The 21,278-nt window shown below is 47.1% G+C and overlaps 1 protein-coding gene across 1 annotated transcript in view; it reads left to right on the top strand.

Moving 5' to 3' along the window:
• TG (thyroglobulin) overlaps positions 1–21,278 on the top strand; it is a 240,320-nt gene that overhangs the window by 104,949 nt on the left and 114,093 nt on the right. The window contains exons 36-37 of the mRNA XM_076005003.1: positions 18,787–18,921; positions 20,371–20,535. Of these exons, the coding sequence (XP_075861118.1) occupies positions 18,787–18,921; positions 20,371–20,535 (300 nt within the window). The remainder of the gene's footprint in view (positions 1–18,786; positions 18,922–20,370; positions 20,536–21,278) is intronic.

The raw sequence follows: 21,278 nt of genomic DNA, 5'->3' as shown, positions 1-21,278 counted from the left end.
AAACTGCCCACTCAAAGTCTAATTCCAAGAAAAAATTCTGGTGCTCTGATTGGTCGATGGGGATGGTGTGAAGATAAAGGTGAATTCTGGAATCTCACTGGCCTGTCTTGAGTACATACTACATGCTAAGGTCTGCTCTAAACATTGCATTTCTATTGTTCTAGAGAAGGCTTCTGATATATTAACTTGTTTGAAGATAGCAGGAGTTTACCAGGCAGGAAAGTTTTAGAAAGCCTTTCCAGAGATGGGGTTTGCATGTGCAAAGGCCCAGAGGCACGAAACAGCATGGTGTATTGACAGACACTGGAAACAGTTCAGTACGGCAGGCACAGGGCAGCCTGTGGGGTGACGTAGAAGACAGGCAGTAGAGAAAGACTTTAACTTGAGTATGGAGCCTGTGAAATAAACCGTGCATTGTCAGTGTCTTCAGACTGGAACTAGACCTTGGAAAGATCTCTTGAGGTAGGTGAGTGAGCAGAAATGTGACGGCAAGCTCCAGGGCAGGCAAGTATAGGGCAGTGTGTTAAGAAAAAAACCGACCATTTTTCATTTCAGTTTAGCTCAATTCAAAGAATACATATATGCCTGCTACTTTTTAGATAATGGATTTTGAATTTTTACTTACATTCCAAAAAAGGCCCTGCACTGGTGGTTGGAGATCTTGATTGCAAAGATTGGAGCTCACAGTCTGGCCAGGGGAATGGTGTAGGGAAACAGCGCAGAGTGGTGGGCCATGGCACAGTGGACTTGCTTCTCGGCTGCAGTGGGACCCTGGAAAAGGCTCCACTGAATTCACCAGAGACAGGCAGGGAAAGCACCACGATGTGTCATGGCCACACTGTGACTTACAGGATGAGCCTGCACGTGCTGGATGGGTAAGAGGAGAAAGGGTGGTGTCCTGGGCAGAGAGGCTGCATGAGCCAAAGCACAGAGACACGTATCAGTGAGGGACACACAGGGACATGCACGCGGTTCAGTGTCGCAGGACCAGCAGGGCAGGAGGGAGGATGGACTGGCAGCAGGGCCCAAAGTTAGAGAGCCTTTGGTACCATGAGTCCTTGAGAAGGGATTTAAGCAGTGGAAAAATGAGCTTTAAAACTATTCAAAAGCTTTCCCTTTGTGCTATGATAGGGATGCATTGGTGGATGGACTAGCTAGATTTTTGGGAAACTGAGGACGATTGCATCAACTATGTTTAATGTGCAATTGTACTTTCTTTGGGGAAAAACTGTTTTTAAAAACAAGTGAGAAAGTAAAGATGTCATTTTCTTCATAAGAGAAATGTCCATTGCTTCTTACAAGACCCACAGCAACCAACCCAGAGAGGCTGCTGGACTTAGTGTCAAGTACTGGAGCCTGCTTTGTGGTTACTTGGAAAAAATTCTGATGCTCTGATTGGTCCATGGGGATGGCGTGAAGACGAAGGTGAATTCTGAAATCTCACTGGGCTGTCTTGAGTACATACTAAGTGCTAAGGTCATCTCCCCGCTCCCCTCGGCCCAAATACAGGAACTTCCAAGGCCTTACTCCCAGGACAATCGGCATGTAGCTTTCTGTTCACTAATTCAGGGACACTTCTCTTAGATGTACGTGCTGTTAAAGTAAGTTTAGTATTTGGATTGGAAACCAGGGGGAAGCATGGAATATGAATCTTCAGGACTTTGTCTTCTACAGCCTGTGTGCGTTTCACTTGAGAAACTTCAAAATTCCCTTTGGAAAATGCCCTGTCCTTGGCTTTGAGCCCCCTCGGAGTGTTGGGCGCAGCACAGGTTGCTGTCCGTGGAGAGAGCTGGGAATGAGGCTGCGATAAGAGGCGCATGGCAGGGAGAGCAGAAGGACTCGTTCACGTGTGCCTGCTCAGCCTTTCGGCACCTCGCTCCTGACCTCACCCTGGACCTCAGCGACAGGGACAAGACCTGAATCCAGATAGGTGGAATGGCAGTGGCTGCACGAGCAGCCTTTTGGGCCACGCTGCGGAAGGAACCCGCCTTGTCTGCTGAGCCTCCGCGCTGTGCTCTTGGCCGTGGCAGTGGGCGCGTGGAATTCACTTGGTCTTTTCTGCAAATGTTTTCCATGAAGCTGGAGACAAAGTCCCGTGATCCTAAAAAATGTCAGCGCTGGCAGGAAGCGTGCACGTCATCTAAGTGAGGGGGGCCATGTGACATCGCGGTGCGGCACACGGACCCTGAATCCCGCCTGCCCGGTGTCCAGTCCCCGAGTGCCTGGGCGAGATTTCTCAGCCTCCTGATGCCTCTGTCTGCCTCTGTGAAGTGAGAATGATGGCGAAGATAAGAAATATCAACCTAGTGGGCTTGTGTGGAACAGTGAAGAACCACAGAAGCTGCTGCGCCGTGGGTGTTCAAGAGATGTCAGCAGGAATTCCCTAGTCCCAACCCTGATCTTCTCCCAGAGAGGGGCACTGAGGCACAGAGAGAAAATGTGACTCTCCCAAGTGATGGCCAGTTAGAGCAGAGCTATGAAATTATCTAGAGAGATGTATCTTTTTAGGTTTTAATAGAAAACCTTTATCAAGGTTGAGAGTTTGCTAGTAGTCATATCATTTTCCTTTTATTTTAGTTGACACGTAAGCGTACATGTTTGTAAGATACAGAGTGATATTTAGATACATGTGTACAATGTATGGTGATTAAATCAGAATAATTAGCATAGCCATCACCTCAAACATTTATCATTTCCTTGTGTTGTGAACATTCAAGATCTTCTCTTCTATGGTTTTGAAAATATTCACTAAATTATTGTTAGCCATATTCACCCTTCCGTGAATATGGAGCAGAACACTAGAGCTCATTCCTCCCATCTAACTGTAACTTTGTATTCATTAATTAACCTCCCCCCTTCCCAGCCTCTACTGATCACATAAAATAATATATTTTAAAAATTCCTATTAATTGAATGACTATGCCAATCAATGATTTCCAATATTTTAATCCTCACAAATTATTCAATGATTTCCAATATTTTAATCCTCACAAATTAAATGAGGATGTGCAGAATTGTGTCCATTTTCCAGATTTGGAAGCTGAAGCTCATAGAGGCCCAAGGTCACATAATTAGAACATGGTAGACCTGGGATTCCAGCCCAACCTGGATCCAAACCCAGAGCCTGCCCACTGATACGAGGTGCCCTGGGAAGGGGCTGACCTTCCGCTGAGGCCGTCCGGAAGGAGGTTGACGGTGGTCTGTCAACATCACCCATAGCCGCAGGCCCTTCGGTCCTGAAATGGGTCTGAGGGATCCCACAGCCCCCTCCACGGTGACTTTGCACTTTGATAGTCCAGGCTGGGACACGTTTGAAGGTCAAAAGGATTAAGAAATCAGTTTTATGTGGCTTTAATGCGCCATTAGCCCAGTAGGCACAGTGGGAAGGAGACGGTGCACCCAGGCTGGTGCAAGGGAGCCTGCACAATGTTTATAGCACCCATTCCGCCCTCAGATGTGCCCCAGCCTGGACTATCAAAGTGCAAAGCCACTAAGGAGGGTGCTGTGGTCGCTGAGCCTCCCTGCAGGACTGAAGGGCTCCATCCGAGCGGTTATGGCTGCGGCCGGCAGGCAGACAGACCACTACCAGATGTTGTCCGGGAGAAGCTGACATCTCTACAGGCTTTGTCCATCCTCTCCTCTGAGCCCCAGGTCACCTCCTCAAAGGGATCTCTGACCACCCCATCCAACTTGGTCCCTTCCGCACTCTCTACCCCTTTGTCCACTTTATTGTCCTTAGAGAACCCACCACTGTGAAATGTATCCATTTTTTTTACCTGTTGAGCATTGGCTTGCCCCCTCTGGAAGGAAAGCTGCACAAGGACGGGACCTCATGTGTCTTTTCCACTGCTATCTTCTCAGCTCCTAGAGGAGTTAGTGTTCAGTAAATATTGAATGAAATGTTCTTTCTTACCTGTTAGATTTTGTGCTCCCAGAGTGCAGAAATTTTACAACTCATGGTTGGATTCTTCACACTTAGCAAAATGACTGGCATACAGTAGATGCTCAATACAATTTTATGTATAGTTACTTGGTTTTACATATATAGATATAGATCTCTACTTTGATCTAGGTCCATATTTTTAAAGCTAATAGTGATTCAACTAATGTTTGTTGAAAGAATGAATAAATAAATAAATGAACCCGTGAGTGAATGATGGTGGTGATAGTGGAGTATCAAAAGCCACACGGGATACGGGTTTGGGAGTCTGGTTTTGCATCCTTCTTTTGGCACTCTGTGGGTAGGTGAACTTGACCAATTTAATGGATCTTTCTGAGTCTCAGTTGCCTAACCTATAAAATGGAGATGATGATGCCTACTTCAAAGAGTTTGCTATTAAACTTGAAAGACGTGATAAAATTGCTACCCTGTTTTTGGGGTGAAGGTTGGCAGTGTCGGAATAGCTGGGTTAGGCCACGTACTGCCAGTTCTCACTAAGGGGCCCCTTTCACAGGTAATCTTTGTGAATGCTGCCCCCGTAGTTGTACAGTACACAACCTGTACAGCTATACATAGTACGCTTTAGAACCACTTGATAAATGTCTGCTGGATGATTATGTCTTAAATTCTTATTAAATCTGAGAGTCTTAGAGGATGGTGAAAACATAGGATTTTTTTTTGGTAGTAACTACTTCCCTAGACCGCACTAGTTTTGTATCTTGCCCAACAAGAATTTGCTTGATTGAATTTAAGGGATATAAAGCCGAGAACAAAATATGCCAATGTAGGACCTACTTTTTTGGTTTGGTTGTCTAGGATTTAGCTTTAAATGTCCCTTCCCCCCAAATCTCCTGCTTAGCTGTAGAAGATATTCTCTCAGCCTGGAATGGATCAGAAACCACATGATCAAAAAGGATCTCAGTCAAAACTGTGAGGTCAAGGGAGCTGGTCTTTGGTACCAACCACCTTGTCTTTCTTCCTGTCATCAGCCTTTGCCCACTCCAGGAATTCCTGACCTCATGCTCCTACTATCATGCTTCTTGTCTAGGATTGCCACTCCTGTACTTATTGAAATCTTAAAATCTGTACCCCCATAATATGCCGAAATAAAAACAAAACAAAACAAACAAACAAACAAAAAAAAAGAGTAAGTTTGAGGTAATGAACTCCCCATCATTGGAGTATTCAAGTATGTTGAAGATTCCATTGTTGTGTGAGGAGTCAGCTTAAATGGCCTCTAAGTTTCCCTGTAAGTTTTCTGTTTTTGTAATTCTGAGGATTGGCTCAGTTGTGCTTTAGGGTGCAGTTTTTCCTTCTGTTTTGTGATAGCTCACCCACAGGCAAGCAGAAGGAGCTTGGCAGAAGCAGAAGCTGTTAGGTATAGAGACTTTGGTCCTGGGCTGGTGTCAGTTTCAATTCCAGGTCCATCCTTGCTCTGAGTATGACCTAAGCAAGCTGTTCCAAGCCTCGGTTTCCTTAAGGTGGAATTTGTAATATTACCTACATGCACAAGTAGAGATTTCGGTAAAGTCATACGTATAAAATGCCGAGCACATTAAGTGCAGTACCTAGCACACACAGCAGGCAGTCGATAAATTGCTTCCACTACGGCAGTGACTGGAGCGGTATGGGACACGGAGGATAAGTGTGTGGCCCCGGATGTGGGGCTGCCTGGGTTCAAAGAAGCCGTGCAAGCATAAGCGAGTTCCCTACAGTCCTCCCATGCTCTCCTGCGGCACCCCGAGAGAGGCCTCCGCGGGACTGGGATGACTTTGTTCAGTTCACACTGGTTCTACACATGCATTTGTGCCTCAGAATTTCTGCAGTGTCGCCCGGCTGCCCAGGGTCACTCGCAGTGGCCTTAAGGAAGAGAAGTTCAGAAACTCTCCAGGAAACCCAATTCTCATACCATGTCCAGGTAGCTTTGTGTGTTTGAGGGAGTTGGTGGTGATGTCCGCTTGACAAGAGTCAGACTTCTTAGAGAGAAAGACTAAGTCAGATTCAGTCTGAGCCTTGAATTTCCACTAGGAATTTTGTCGGTGATAAACTTAGTAATTTGTCATGAGGGGGTAGAGGGAGTATAAATCCAAGTCTGGTTCCATGTGTGTGGTTTTCTTCTTAGTTAGAGATTTCCCTACAAGTGTCTTTGAAGTTAGCAGCATAAAAGATGGTTACTCACCAACACACCAGCTCATAAACGCAACAGTCTCTGGCCCATCGCGATGTCTTTGGAAACTTCTGCCTGTGATGGGCGTGCTATTAAGGAATCACTTTATGAGGCTGCAGCTGAGTCACAGGGAGAAGTAGGCAGCTGTGATGGAGTGGGACTTGAGAGGGGCAGTTCGGGTCAAGTCCCTGCTTTGCCGTCACGAGCTGTGATTTTGGCCCTGTTACATAGCACCTCTGAATCTCAGTTCAGTTCCCCGTGGAAAAGTGATGCTATGAACGCATGGTCTGATGTAGTTATAACACTTGCAGTGTAAATGAAAGTGTTTTATAAACTGAAATGCATCACATAAAACTGAGATTTTATGAAATCAACTGGCAATTATTGCTTCCTATGTGACTAATTTTATTAACTAATTTATTTAATAATTATTAAAGTCTTTTGGCCTTAATCTTTATAGAGATAGAAAAAAGAAATTAGTACCTCATTGCTCCTTTATTAATTAAGGAACCTCCTTAATTAGCTTATTCAATACATATTTACAGATGGGGTAGTTTATGAAAAGTAATGATATTATTACGCCTGTTTAGCACATAGAGAAACAATGCTAAATGCAACTATATTACTACTTCTACTGTTAATTTTTTTTTTTGCTGGCTGTTATGAAAGGTCTTAGAAAATCAATGAAAACTGAAGCAGATTCTTTGATCTCAAGGAGCTCATGATTTAACAGGCAGATAAAAATATAAGTGAATTGCAATGCAGGATGTTAGTGGAGCAGTAGCTGTATCTAAGCACTTGGAGAAGAACCACGGAGGTGGTGGTAGAGGCAGCCGTAGACTCAGGCATCTGCTTGGAGGGGTGCAGTGAGCACTGAGCATACACAAGCATGGAACTTGGACTGGAGGTCTGGGCTGGCTGGGTTTGGAGATCATCGGCATGCCCGTGCTATTGGAAGTCGTGGGGATAGTGAGACCATCATGGAGAGTGTGTCAGATGTGAAGAGCAAATGCCAGGGCCAGCCCCGTGAGGAGCAGCAGTGGAGGAGGAGAAGCCAGAAGGAGCAGCTGGAGAAATGGAAAGTGCTCTGGTCGCATATGGCTTCACAGAACCCAGGCAGGGAGACACGGCCGGTCACTTCAAGGAAGATGGACACTGGAAATGTTTCCTGGCTTAGTCATGAAGAGCCCTTTGCACATTTTGTGGAGTGCAGAGGGAAATGTAGCAATTTGAGGAAGTGGAAACTATTAATACAAACCTATCCCAGGCATCTTGGCTGTGAAGAGAAAGAGAGAACAAGATTGACAGGTAAACAAAAATTGTGGAACATTAGTTGGTAATCATGTTTAGGTCAAGGACCACCCATGACAATGAATTAAAAACAGTATGCCTCTCTATACAGACCAAATTTTGCCTATATTTTCAGGAAATTGATCACCTGAAACCCAGACCACGAGTTAAGAAACTCTTTTGAGTATTTCTTAAATCTTAAAGTGTTGTTTTTGCAATGGAGGATACTTAAGCATGTTTTTGTGCAAAGAGTAGTACGAGTGTCAAGGAACAGACTGGAGATACAGGAGGGGCGGGAGTGTGCTGGGGAATGTTGGCCTATAAAGAGACATAAAAGATTTCAGGAGTGAAGCAGGAACTGCCCTTAGGCCATTTGTTTCTAGCTGCAGGTGTCTGTGGGGCCGGCATTCTTTGATCAGTTCTCAACCTGTGACCACATACCAAGCCTCGTCCCACAGAGGTGTCAGGCACAAGCAGCCTTCAGGTCTCAGACAGCCTTGCCATGCAAATCACTACTGACCAGTGAGTTGCAGCTTTTGATCTGTGAACTAACACATTCACATATCCCTTCAGGGCAAAGCCCTGCAAAACTCCTGAAATCTTTTATGTCTCTATAGGCCAACAGGAGTGGGGCTGAGTTGGAGGGTGAGGGCTAGAGGGGTGTCCCCGAGGGGTGAGGGGGAATGAGCTGTACAGCATGGGTGGAGGAAGTGGCTTTGGGCAGCTATCCTTCCTCTGTGTTAGGAGAAATGAAGAGGAAAGGATGTGATGGCTTACAGAGGGCAGGAGGGGAAGGAGTTGGAAGCAGAGGCTGACAGATGGTCCCTCTTTGCTCTGGGAGGCACGAGGTCAGGCCCTTGCCGAGAGCACCGGGGTTGGCATGGGCCTAGGCCTGGGAGAGCAGCAGGCGTTGGAAGCAGTGGTTGTAAGAATGGGAGAGGGTGGTGACTTGGTGTTGGGGCCCAGCTGAGGCTGATGATCCCCCGATCTGTTCCGCTGTGGCTGTGGGATAGCTCTTTGGACATGGTCAGTGGGCTGAGACAAGCTACAGAGAAAGCAGCCCATTGGGTTAATCCAACTGGGAGGGAAAGGAATTGAGGGCCTTGGTCAGAGGGAAGTTGAAATAATAGACCAATGGGAGGTCTTGGTTGGATGATAAGTGGGTGAAGATGGATGACACGAAGGAGGTAAGACAGTAGAAATCATAGTGAAATTACAGAGCTGGTTTCAATGGGATCAAGTGTGGATGTGCTGGAAAGAAAGGGAATTGTGGCATACTTCAGCAGGTGGAGCTTAGAAAACCCGAGATCTATATGGCAGTGGAGGTCAGTGCCGTGGCAGGGTTCGGGGTGTGGTCCTGCAGAGTCATGGCTGGAGTGGATTGAAAATAAAGGACTCAGAGTATTGACTGGGCTTCTACCTTCCGCAGCGATGATAACGCGAGCCAGGATTTCAGCAGGCGTTGGAGTGGCAATGGCTTTGAGGAATGTGGGAGAATGAGCAGGAATTCCCAGCTCAGGTGATGAGGAGGGCTAGAAGATTCCACAGCCAGAGGGTGGGGCTTCCAAGGGACTGTGCCCCAGAATGGAGGTGAGGGATATTGTGGGCATGGTCAGGACCCTTGTTTCCAGGATACAATAGATTGGGGAAGGCGGGAACAGGTGAGGGGTGAGCAGTGAGACCACGCGAGGCCGGACTGGAATGAGAAAGGCTGGCTGAGAGGTGCAGAGGGGATGGGGGGCTGACAATCTGCTTTTTTTCTTTTCTTTTTATTTTTTTGAAAACACCTGAATCAGTATATAAAGACATTCTGCTTTCAACTGGAGGACGGTGTACGGTTGCCAACCTTTCATTCTACCAAATAAGAATAATTTAAAAACAAAACAAACTAGAATCTCCCCCCACCATTATTTTGTGAAAGGACTTTCACACCCCATGCCAGGAAGGACAGCTATCAACATGTCATAGAATTACGGTGTTTTGCCTTCCAGACGGCATCACCCACGCTACTCCTTATTCTGGAAAGAGCACATACAGCTCTCTGTCACGTTGCCTGTAAGATTTTTGGTTCTAAGATGTGGACTCCCCAACGGTCGTGGTGCATAATGACAGAATTCACGATCCTCCTCGGCCTTTGCTTTCTGGACCAAGGGCCACAGCCTGCTCTGGTATAGCCCATGAGCTGAGAATGACAGCAGCCCACAGCCTGCTCTGGTATAGCCCATGAGCTGAGAATGACAGCAGCCCACAGCCTGCTCTGGTATAGCCCATGAGCTGAGAATGACAGCAGCCCACAGCCTGCTCTGGTATAGCCCATGAGCTGAGAATGACAGCAGCCCACAGCCTGCTCTGGTATAGCCCATGAGCTGAGAATGACAGCAGCCCACAGCCTGCTCTGGTATAGCCCATGAGCTGAGAATGACAGCAGCCCACAGCCTGCTCTGGTATAGCCCATGAGCTGAGAATGACAGCAGCCCACAGCCTGCTCTGGTATAGCCCATGAGCTGAGAATGACATTTCTAAAGCAGTTTGTATCCAAATTTCCCCCAGTTGTAAGGACGTGAATTATCCTGCATCAGGGCCTACCCTAATGACCTCATTTTCACTTGATTACCTCTGCAAAGATTCTGTCTCCAAATACAGTCACAGCCTGAGGTCCTGGAGATTAGGACTCCAAGATATGAATTTTGGGGGATGTGATTCTGCCCTAACACTGGCTGTCACTCCTCTGCTGAGCACTGAGGCACAGAGGCAAAGAGGAAAGCGTGCTCACTGGAGAGCTCAAAGATACGTACTTGGAGGCTGAACAGAGGCCCATGTGTCTGAGTATTTTTCTAGTGTCATGAATGTTAAAAGAGTCCCGGTGGCGCTGGCTGCAAGTGTAAGGAATCCCTCTCTGGAGGAATGTGAAACCAACAGGCAGCTCCTGTCCCATTTTCATCTTTCAAATGATCACAAAATAACAGACCTGTCTTTATTTTTTCTTCTCTTGTTTCTGTTATCAAAGGAACATCTGGTTTTTCGTGAGTGCTATCAGGGCAAAAATAGCCCTGTATGACGTGGTTCTCACTCGACAGACGTTCTCTGGCGAGAAACCAGGATGTCTGAGTGCCGTTGGTCCTGTCCCATGATGACAGGCGTGCGGGTGTGCTCGGCTTTCCCTCCAGTGAGCGTGCTGTGGCTGCACAGGCTGTGAAAACAGCGTTGAGCTGGTTCTATTCTGATCGTCCTGGGGGTCACAGAGGTTTGCCATGCCCCGAAAGGCTCGTCGTAAGTTCTGCTTACGCAGCCGGGCTGCACAGCGTGGAAACCGCCTCTGCCACTTCCTCTGGCTTTCCCACGCGCGGGACCCATCGTTTTGAGTGGCGCTGAGGAGCTGAAAGCAACTTCTTTTGGGTTCTGATTTCACGGAGAATAGTGAGGACCCTGTGTGCTTCTGGATGCCTTAGAGCTTATACTCATTGTTGTTTTTATTCTTGGTGATTTTAAGAAAATCATGATCTTTTTATTGCAAAAAAAAAATGGTTCTTCAGTTATTTGAACATTGGAGAACATGTTTGCTACTGGCTTGACATTTCTGTACTTGGAACTGGTATGAAAGTGCAGGAACTTCCCTTTGGTTACCCAGACGGCCTGCGGCAGACCTCTTCCTGTTCTATTAATATAACTCTGCAGTTACGTGTGATTGTTTTTTCATGGCAATTTTTAACAATTGAAAATATTCTAAACTCTGAAATCAAATGTTTTCTTCTTTACCTGATGTCTGGAAAGGAAAAAAGGAAAGAAGTAGAAGAAATGAGAGAAGGAAGGAAGGAAGGAGGGAGGGAGGGAGGGAGGGAGGGAGGGAGAGAAAAAAGGAAGGAAGGAGGGGAGGGAAAGAAGGAGGGAGGAAGGGAACAGAGGAGAGAAAAAAGGAAGGAAAGAGGGGAGGGAAGGAAGGGGAATTCAAATGGTTCTCTATATATCAATGAAAATTTTCAAATATATTCTACTCTAGATTTTTCTATGTATTATACATTAAAAAGGGAATCAATGCGAAATGATCAAATCAGTCTAGGTAACATATTCATTACTTCAAATGCTTATAATTTTTTTGTGGTGAGAACATTTGAAATTTACTCTCTCAGCAACTTGAAATATGCAATACACTGTAATTAACTATAGTCACCATGTGGTGCAATAAATCTTAACAAATTTACTCTTCCATATCATATACATATATCATAACATCATATGTACCCCATAAATATATACAATTATAATTTTTCAATTAACAAATAAAAAAATAGGGCCGGGCGCGGTGGCTCACCCCTGTAATCCTAGCTCTCTGGGAGGCCAAGGCGGGCGGATTGCTCGAGGTCGGGAGTTCAAAACCAGCCTGAGCAAGAGCGAGACCCCGTCTCTACTATAAATAGAAAGAAACTAATTGGCCAACTAATATATATAGAAAAAATTAGCCGGGCATGGTGGCGCATTCCTGTAGTCCCAGCTACTTGGGAGGCTGAGACAGAAGGATCGCTTGAGCCCAGGAGTCTGAGGTTGCTGTGAGCTAGGCTGACACCACGGCACTCACTCTAGCCTAGGCAACAAAGTGAGACTCTGTCTCAAAAAAAAAAAAAAAAATAAATAAATAAATAAATAAATAAATTAATTAATTAATTAATTAAAAAGAAAAGGGATACAATGCTTTTCTGAAGGGAATAGAAGTGTCCCTATGTCCCCCAGAGGCCTGCCCTTGCCGAGTCTGTAGGCCGTGCTGCTTGGAGTTGTGGGGTGGCCCTAGCTGCCGCCTTGCTGCCTACTCCCTCCCTCACAGACCATCCCCTCCCCTGTGTCCCTGTCCCCCTGGCAAGTCTGTGGCTTGCAGGGAGATAGAATGCCAGGGGGATGTCCTGGGCTCGAATACTGTCTGCTGCCTTTTAGCTGTTTTGCTGTGGTCTTGGGCAGGTCTGTGGCCCTCTGTGAATTTTTCTCTTCCGTAAAATAGAGATGATATTGTTCATCTCAGTACAGTATCATTAGATGGTATCAGACAGTCTTTACAGGAATTTTCAAGCCTCAGGCCTGGGTAAAAGGTGGTAGCACTTGTCACTAGTTCATCTGGTCTCAGAGGAATGGGGCTGTGTGACAAGGGTGCGTCTCTCTTCCCTTCAGGGCCACTGAGATTCTCCTCTGCTAATGAAAGGGGCAAGGCCTGGACCTGGTGGGGGGTGCCTTTGGGACCTTGAGCGGTATCTGTATAACCTTAGGAGACGCCTCTGCAACACTGGGAGGTGTCTCTGTGACCTTGGCGAGTGCCCTGTGACTTGGCTTTCCGTGCCTCAGCGTCCCAATCTGTTGTAAGGAGGATCAAAGCGAGTTAACCCATGTAACCCAACTTACACATTAAATCCATATCTGTTTCCACTTCTTCTTATGATTGTGCGGTGTGTTTGGTGAGTGGGTGAGAGTAGGGGACACCCAAGCCCACCCTGTAAAAGTAGATGGAGATGCAGTTGGGGACCTTAGCGGGCTGGCCCTGCTGACCACGGGTGTGCCTGGTGCCCTGGAGGACACAGGCGGTGCGTGCCGTAACAGTGTGGCGGTTAGAGTGGCCGCCCTGGCAGCAGCGTGAGAATGGCCTGAGCCGGGAGGAGACTGGTGACAGGGAGGACCGTTTGGAGTCTGCGGCAGTAACTGCAGTGAGATTGATGAGGCCAGAACTGGATGGCAAAGGAGGGACAGTTCCCAGAGGGGCTGAGAAGGCAGACTGAGCAGGAGGAGGCGAGAGATTGGTAAGACTTCTGGTTTGAACAATGGAGTGGGAGGTAGAAACGTTCCTTAAGGGAAGAAAGAACACAGTGTGGGAGTGCAGAGCGGGATTGGGGGCAGCAATGGCTTCACTTTGGGATGAGCCAAACTCATATAACCTTGAAACGTTGCTGTTTGAAAATGTTGCTGCAGGTCAGCAGCAGGTCTCCTGTGGAAACTGAGGCCCTGTGTGTGGCATAGGGAAGCATGCCGCTTGACCTACTGTGTAATGACCTAGAAATTGCAGGGCCAGAGGGCAGGAGGTGAGGGGCCGGAGACCCTCCTGGGAAGGAAGCAAGAGCTACCCTGGGGCCAGGCGGGTGGTGGGAAGAGGGGAGGAGGGGGAAGACAGAAGGCAGGAGAGGCACATTCACTGGGGACATTGCTGGCAGTGGTTTGGGCTCCTGTACCCCTTAAGGAACATCCCCTGGTCTTCAGTCTAGGCTCAGACCTCCATGGTTTTGAAAAGATGGTGACCAAACTGCAGCAGGAACTTGACAGTTTGACCCAGAGACAAGGAGGGAGCCTGGGCTTGCCGAGTGTTTCCCTGTGCCGACTCTTGTGTTGAGCGGCTCATGCACCAACTCATTCATTCCTAGGAGAGAGGATCTCTTGACATCCCCATTTTATAGAGGAGGAAACTGAGGCTCAGAGAGAGGGTGTGGTCACACGGGATAGTCTGGCTGCTGAACTGTGCGTGTCTCATTGGTGACATACACTCAGAGCCCATCATTAGTTTCAGCTCCTAGGTGTGTTCAACTCTCTCTCTGGCCTCTGGCAATTTGAGGGGAACCCCTGCATTCTTCTCTAACCAGTGTGGGCTCCTGGGGAGGTTCCCGGAGGGCTCTGTGGTCCAGCACAGCTACGGAGTGTGCTGGTGGGCACTAAGGGACGTCTGTTCCTACCAGGCAGGGCTGTCACCCTGGAGGAGCCAGCCCAGCCTGTCTCCCTCTCTGGTCACCTCTCCCTCCTGCTCCAATTCCTTCCTGTTCTGGGGGGAAAGAATTAGTTTCCTAAGACTTGACTCAAAGGGGCTCAGAGCAAAGGAGCTGAGGAGCTAATTTACGCCATAATGTCATTGGTCAATGTCTTATCTATTCATACATCTACTCATGACACCCCGGGCAAGTGTGATGCTTAATACAAAGACATGATTTTTAAAAGGAGAGTTTCTCAGAGTAGCTAAGAAACTTGCCCAAGGACAAACAGTGTCAGGCTGAGTGAGGTTTTGAACTCATGATGCCTCTTTGCAGTTAGCCTGAGCTCTTTGCGCCAGCGGTTATGGCCAAAGGAAATAAAACAAAACATCAAAAGGAATATTTCAGAGTCTGTACCAGGCAGTCGTTCTCAGACGTGGGTGCGTGTCAGAATCACAGGAAAAGTTAACAGAGAGCCCAGAGGGCCAGACTCTTGGAAGTGAAAACAGGGCCTGGACTTGGGAATTTTTGTTCCTCAAGTGAGTCTGATGCTCATCAAAGTTTGAGAGCTGCTGGTGGGCAGTAAGAATGACCCTAGTTTTGTTGACAGATTAGCCTGTTTTTCAGGCCCCCACCTTTGCTGGGAGGTGTGGTCACCAGATTGTAGAAGGAGGCGGTTAGATATTATAGTTGCTGAATGAATAGGGGAATGAAAGAACAAACACATAGCTAAATTTGGTTAATATGGAGGGTTCGCAAACTAGAGTCGCACTGAGGCATGTCCTTGCTAAACCTGGAATACAGTTTTGGTCCCATTTTCAAAGTAGCCACATAGCAACAAGCCCAAGTTTCACCCATGTCTGTGGGTTGCATTGGTGATGAATTCAGTACAGTGTCCTGTCAGAAAAAGTAAACACACATATAAATAGCTTTCCTTTATGCCAATAAGAACCATTTTGAAAATATAATTTAAAAAATCCCATTCCATTCTTAGTGACTTCAAATATTAAACCTAGTAAAATTCAAATTAAAGACTATTCTCTCCAATTAATGTTTAACTTTGAGATCATTCCAAGTAATAATCCCAAAAAAGTTTTCTCGAAATTTGACAAATGGTTTTAAATTTCATCCCCCAAAATAAATAGCCAAGAAGATAATGTGGGGTGAATTTTACCTTTAGATGCTAAAATGTATCACGGTGACAATGGTTTAAGCAGTGTGAGGGTAGAGCCAGGGTTTACAAAGAGATAAATGGAAAATGAGAAATACCCACCAAAATAAATGTATTCACAGATAAGTATGTAATATGATAAGTATGCATTTCAAATTCAAGGGGAAATTATATTTTTTAATAAATAACACTGGCATTACAATCTATAAGCTATTTTCTAAAACAAAGAAGGAAACAAAATGAAGTTGAATCAATGAACCGTACTCTGCTTTTTAGGAGAAGACTCACCCTGTGGGTGAGCTTGAAAGCTGCTACCACCTCGTTCATCTGCGAAGAGGTCATATTATGATGACTCTGGGTTCTGTACCGAGGGCACTGGCCCCAGCCCCAGCTAGCACTGCACTTAGTCCACAGCAGGATGAAAGCTGGCGAAGCCAATGGGCTAAGCAAGAGGGTGTGTTACTGGAGCCCCTGCTTCCTTATCTGTGAAACTTGAATAGTAACGGTGCCCACCTTGTGGGTTATCATGAATATTAAATGCAGTCTGTTGCCGGGTCCTGGCAAATAGTAAACTCTCACAAAATGCTACCAAGCCCCCCAACTTTCATGCTTTTGCATCCACAGAGTGTGTTCTCAGAAGTATCACGAGATGCAAGTGGAGGACCCCTCAGATGTTGGATTTAGCACAATAGCAATGGTTCACCTGGCGGGGGTGGGGGGCAGGGCTCGTGCAAGCCAGGGCAGGAGTGGGTGCGGGCATGGCAGGGACTCGGCTCTAGGCCCTGGGACTGCGCCAGATGAGCTGGCTTTCCCTGGAGATGAAATTCACTCTTCAATTATAGCGCTTTCCCCCAGACTTCAACCCAAACACGGAGTGCAGCCAAGCCTTTCATTTTAAGACCATAATTGGAAAGTTTGGTCCTGAAACCCCATCTTAACTCTTCTCTAAAATTGCAGTGTACTCACCCTCTAAAAATACACAGCTCAGTTTGGTCATGTTGCAAAAATGCCGTTTGTATTGACCATGAAAATAGCAGCATGTGGCGGGTGCTTAAGAAAATGAAAGCCCAGCATCTCTCGCCGCCAAGCCAGGTCCTGAGTCCCTAAAGATGCAGTGCCTGGTTCTGAGGATGGAGCCCCCCAGGCCAGGACACAGGCTGGGCTGTACCTTCCTCTTGCTGAGCCTGAATGAAATCTGCTTATGTTATTTGGCGACTTCTCTGAATGAATTTTTTCTCTTTATTTTTTTAATTTAAAAAATGTAGTGGCATATTATGGGGTCCATGCTTGTGTCTCCCCCACAAATGTATATGTTGAAGCCCCCAGTGAGATGGTGCTAGGAGGTGGCACCTTTTGGAAATGATTGGGTCAAGGGTGGAGCCTCAGCGATGGGATTAGTGCCCTTCTAAGAAGAGACAACAGAGGGGCTTGCACACTCTTTGCTCTGTGCCCCGTGAAGGCAGGAAAGTAGCCTACTGTGAAACAGGAAGAGGGGCCTCACCAAGAACCCAACCACGCTGATACCCTGATTCCAAACTTCCAGCTTCCAGCACTGTGAGGAATGCATGTTAGTTATTTAAGCCTCCAGTCTGTGAAGTTCTGTTATAGCAGCCCGCGGCAGCCAAGACATGGCAGTAGGTGGTTTTGTTGCTTTATTCACCCTTATAATTTTAGTGCCCCTCCACCAGTGTGCTGGATGTCAAAGATAGGTTTAAAGTAAAGATTATAAGCTTCTCTGTATAGCCAAGAGCATGGTGCTCTCAAAGGCCCTTTCACACCGGGGGTGAGGTTCCGGAAAGGGTGCTCGGCTGCATTGGAGACTCAGCAGGGATGGAAAGAGCCTTGACTTAGAGCCGAGAGGGCTGACTCTGCACTGGCCTGGTCACTGCCCAGCTCCGTGTTCTTGACAAAGTCAGATAAACTCTCCGAATTTCTGACTCCTCATTTGTGGAAGAGACATTAGAGCCCCTCTCCCACCCCTCATTTGGGTGCTGTGGGAAGCAAATAGGATGATGAAGTGAACACTCTTTGTAAACTGTAAAGTGCTGCACCTATGCTTGCCATCGTGTTCCTCTAGCATAAGGTTAATGCTCACAAGTATTTATTAAAAGGGTACGCTACTGTGGTCTTCTGGGGAAAAAAACAAAGAAAGAGAAAAGCAAGAAAGAAAGAGGGAGAGAGATTTTCTCCATTAGTTGTCAATGATGCCCCCGCTAAACATCTCTAGAGTGTTCTAGAGTCAGCACTTCTGAATGGTCGTACAAGCCTATGTTGGGAGACAACATTTGGCCTCTTTGTTATCTGCGGGCAGCATGAGAGATGCTGACCGCTGTTGGGGATCAGCTATGTCCTTAAAGGGACACCCAGCCTGGCTCTAGACATGGCCTTTGCACCAAATGGGACGAGCTCCCACAGACCTCTGCCCCTCGGCCCAAGCTGTCCTCTGGCTGCACACCTGTGTCTCCCTCCCTGGTGCAGAGACAGTCGTGTCCCGTGTGCAGGACTGGGGAGGCGGAACGGAGAGCAAGCAATGGGAGGGCATAGGCTCCCTGGTATAAGGAGCCAGTTCCAGTCTTGTTCCACCACTTAGGAACCATGCACTCTCAGGCAAGTCATTTTAATCTCTCTGTGTCTCATTTTCTTCATCTTTAAAAGAGGGTGTCTTAGCTGGGGTTTTCTAGGAAACAGACTCGGACATGGAGATTTGCATGCAGGCAGTTTGGTGCAGACTGCTCTTGGGATCAGCACCTGGAAGGAAGTGGGGGCAGAGGAAGAAGAACTTTGATGCAAATTAAGTAATGGCCCCACTGATCCCCCAGTGGCCTCTGAAGCTGGGCTGTCCCTTCAGAGTTGTTCCGTCTAGAGGCCAGGGGGCGGAGCCTTTGTCTACCCACACAGAGTTTTGGATGCGAGTTGCCACTGGGAAGGGGAGGCAGCTCTGTTTGGCCAAGGGAAATTCCTGGAGAGGGGCTCAGCTGGGGGCCCCCAGCTGTCAACTTCCCAACAGTTGGAAAAATGAGAGTCTTGGTCTTGCAGGGGGGCCTGGACAACACACCACAGCATCCACTAAAGAGAACAGTGGGCTTGGGAGGACCAAACGATATAGCATCTGTGAAGACCTAAGCACAGTACCCCATGATAAACATGACAAGTCTGTTTTTGTCATTATTACCTAGTATCATTCTAGCTATTGCTTTGTGACAACTGCGTTGTGTTATTTTTCTTATCTTCTTGACTTCTCTGCCATTCTACTGTGAGCTGCTTAATAGAAATAGCAATGCTATTTGTTTTGTTTTTAACTTTTGTCTTCCTAGGCTTCACCACAGACCTTGGCTCAAAATTAATACATAATTGTAGAATGGAAAGACGGATAAAGGCAAGGATTGCACAAGAATGAGACCACAAGGAGTATGCCCCTGAGGCTGCCTTTGAGGACACTGGAAGTGCTCTGTGGTCTTCATTATGCACTAGGAGATAACTGTGTGTGACTGTCCCCTGCTTTCTGTCCTAGTGTCTCTGGACTCCTGGCAGGCCCTGGCCCTCTCTTCAGTAGTTATTGATTCATCCATCAGGAACTTCGATATTGTCCACGTCAGCACTGCTGCCACCAGCAACTTTTCTGCTGCCCGAGACCTCTGCTTGTGGGGTAAGAAGAGTTTCCACCACCCAGATAGGGTGGGACAGGGCCTCACACAAGTGCCACTCAAGACTCTGACCTCAGAGAAACACATGAGACCTGATAGAACCTGGGGTGCTCAGTGGGAAGGGAATAACCTGGAGGAGAAGACCTGGGTGGGGTCTCCTCATTGCCCCTGCAGGGCCGCCCGTAGTCGGGTCTCCCAGGGGATAAGCCAGCCAGCAACAGAGGCCATGAAACCAGGTCAGGGGAAGGGCAGGAAGATCTAGCCAACTTAGTCTGAGGCAGCAGAGACGCATGAGAGCTCCGACGGCTGTCTTCGGGTGACAGGTGGGCCATCATGGGGAAGAGGAAGTGCACTTGTTCTGGCCAGGCTCACGGGGCCAAGCTAAGACCTATGAGTAAAACTACAATTTCAAGAGACATTTTCAATGCAATTTCAAGAACTTTCAAATAGGCAAATTTGCTCACAGGTGCGTAATTCCTCCAGAGAGTTTCTAGTCATTGGTGGTATTTAAACAAGAGCTAGGTGACCACTGGATAGGAATGTTCTACATAGGCCTTTAGCTTCTGAAAGAGGCTCAGATAAGGTAACATTTACACCCTTCCAAGATTCTGAACCCCTCTGGAAGGTCCTGAATTCCATGACTCTCTTCCTCTACAAGTTTGGATAATACTATGCACAAAGCTATGCTTATCTTACAGATTGGGCCATCATATGCAAGTGTGCAAGTTGTGCATTGCACAACTCTGGGTGGTGCCATTCACAGAGATTGAGCTATGAAAAGGGCCTTTAGGCTGTCCACAAGCTATCCAATCAAATGTAACAGCACTGTTTTCAAGCTGTTCAATCAAATGTAACAGCACTGTTCTTAGTCCTAAATGTCATTGAAGTAGTTTAAATTATCTAGTGCAGAACTGGCATGCTTGGGAAAGGGCATGGTTCCTGGGGAACAGGGTGGGTATGATCCTGGATGGGGAGGCTTTGGAGGGGGGCCAGAGGGAGACAACGCTGGAGAGGAGGGCAGGGGCTGGAGTATGGAGAGCTTTGTCTGGTATGACAATCTTTAAGCCTGTGGGGAGCCATGAGGTATTTTGAGAATGGAAATAACAAGGGAACATTTATGAATTAAATAAATAAGAAACCTGAATGTTGTGTCAAAATATATTGATGGAATGTTTGAGTTGCCCACTGCCACCACTTTAATTCCCATCCTCTGGCACAGTGCCTAGAATTTGTAGTAGGTACTCAAATAAATAAGGGATTGCATGATGAATGGGTGGATGGGTGGAAGGATGCATGGATGGGTAGATGGATTGATGGATGCATGATTAGGTGGAAGGGTGGATGGTGATGTATGGATGGAAGGATGGATGGTAGATGGTTGTATGTATGGCTGCAAGAGTGAGGTAACATCTCTGAGGCCCAAGCCTCACTCTTTTTCTTCTTCTCTGCAGAATGTTCTCAACACGAGGCTTGCCTCGTCACCACTCTGCAGACCCGACCGGGGGCTGTAAGGTGTGTGTTCTATGCTGACACCCAAAGCTGCACACACAGCCTGCAGGGCCAGTACTGCCAAGTTCTGCTCCATGAAGAGGCCACCCATGTCTACCGGAAGCCAAGTAAGCCAAGACCTGAGCCTCTGCAGCCACTCCAGGGAAACTGGACATGGCTGGGAGGGACTGTTCAGACATGGGTCACTGGGTAGGCTGTGGCTTGGTTGGCCAAAGTTATTCTGGGCTAGCTGGCATTCACCTGGGGTGGACTGAAGGAAGGTAGAAAAACTCCTACTTCTGTGTATCACTTTCATTCATTTATTCCTTTGAGTTTTCGAAGCCATCTTGGCCTTTGAGTTTCTTAGTAAAACAATAAAGCAGGACACTTTTTATTACCACTTTATAGTTTCTAAAGTGCTTTCACTGGACTTATCTTATTTGGTCCTCATGCCAGTCTTTTGAGGTGGCAAGTTAAGACTTTATCCCCATTGCAGAGACCGGGAGACTGCAACCCAGAGAAGTTAAGTTACTTACCTGGTTTCGCAGAGCTGGTGAGGATAGAGCAGCAACTTGGAGCAGATCTCCTATCTCGAGATGCAATCCTCTCCACAAACCCACACTGCCCGCCTACCACGTCAGGAACACTTTGGAGAGGGAAGCTGTTCCTGGCTGAGTTTAGTGTGAAAACATGTGGCAAACATTGTGCTAGGTGCTGGGGCTCCTGGGATGAGGCAGGCAAGCGGGTGTAGCGTATAAATCCATCACTAAGCAAAACTGCTAGGAGCTGCAGACTAGGAAACAGGAACTGGGAGTCCCGGGGAAGCACCTCACCGCTAGACATGTTTGTTGGATGAAATTAATAACTGTTA

This window comes from Microcebus murinus, chromosome 7, assembly GCF_040939455.1.
Source record: "Microcebus murinus isolate Inina chromosome 7, M.murinus_Inina_mat1.0, whole genome shotgun sequence".
Taxonomy (NCBI): domain Eukaryota; kingdom Metazoa; phylum Chordata; class Mammalia; order Primates; family Cheirogaleidae; genus Microcebus; species Microcebus murinus.
Note: the sequence above shows the minus strand (reverse complement) of the source record. Positions and strands in the feature narration are given on the sequence as shown.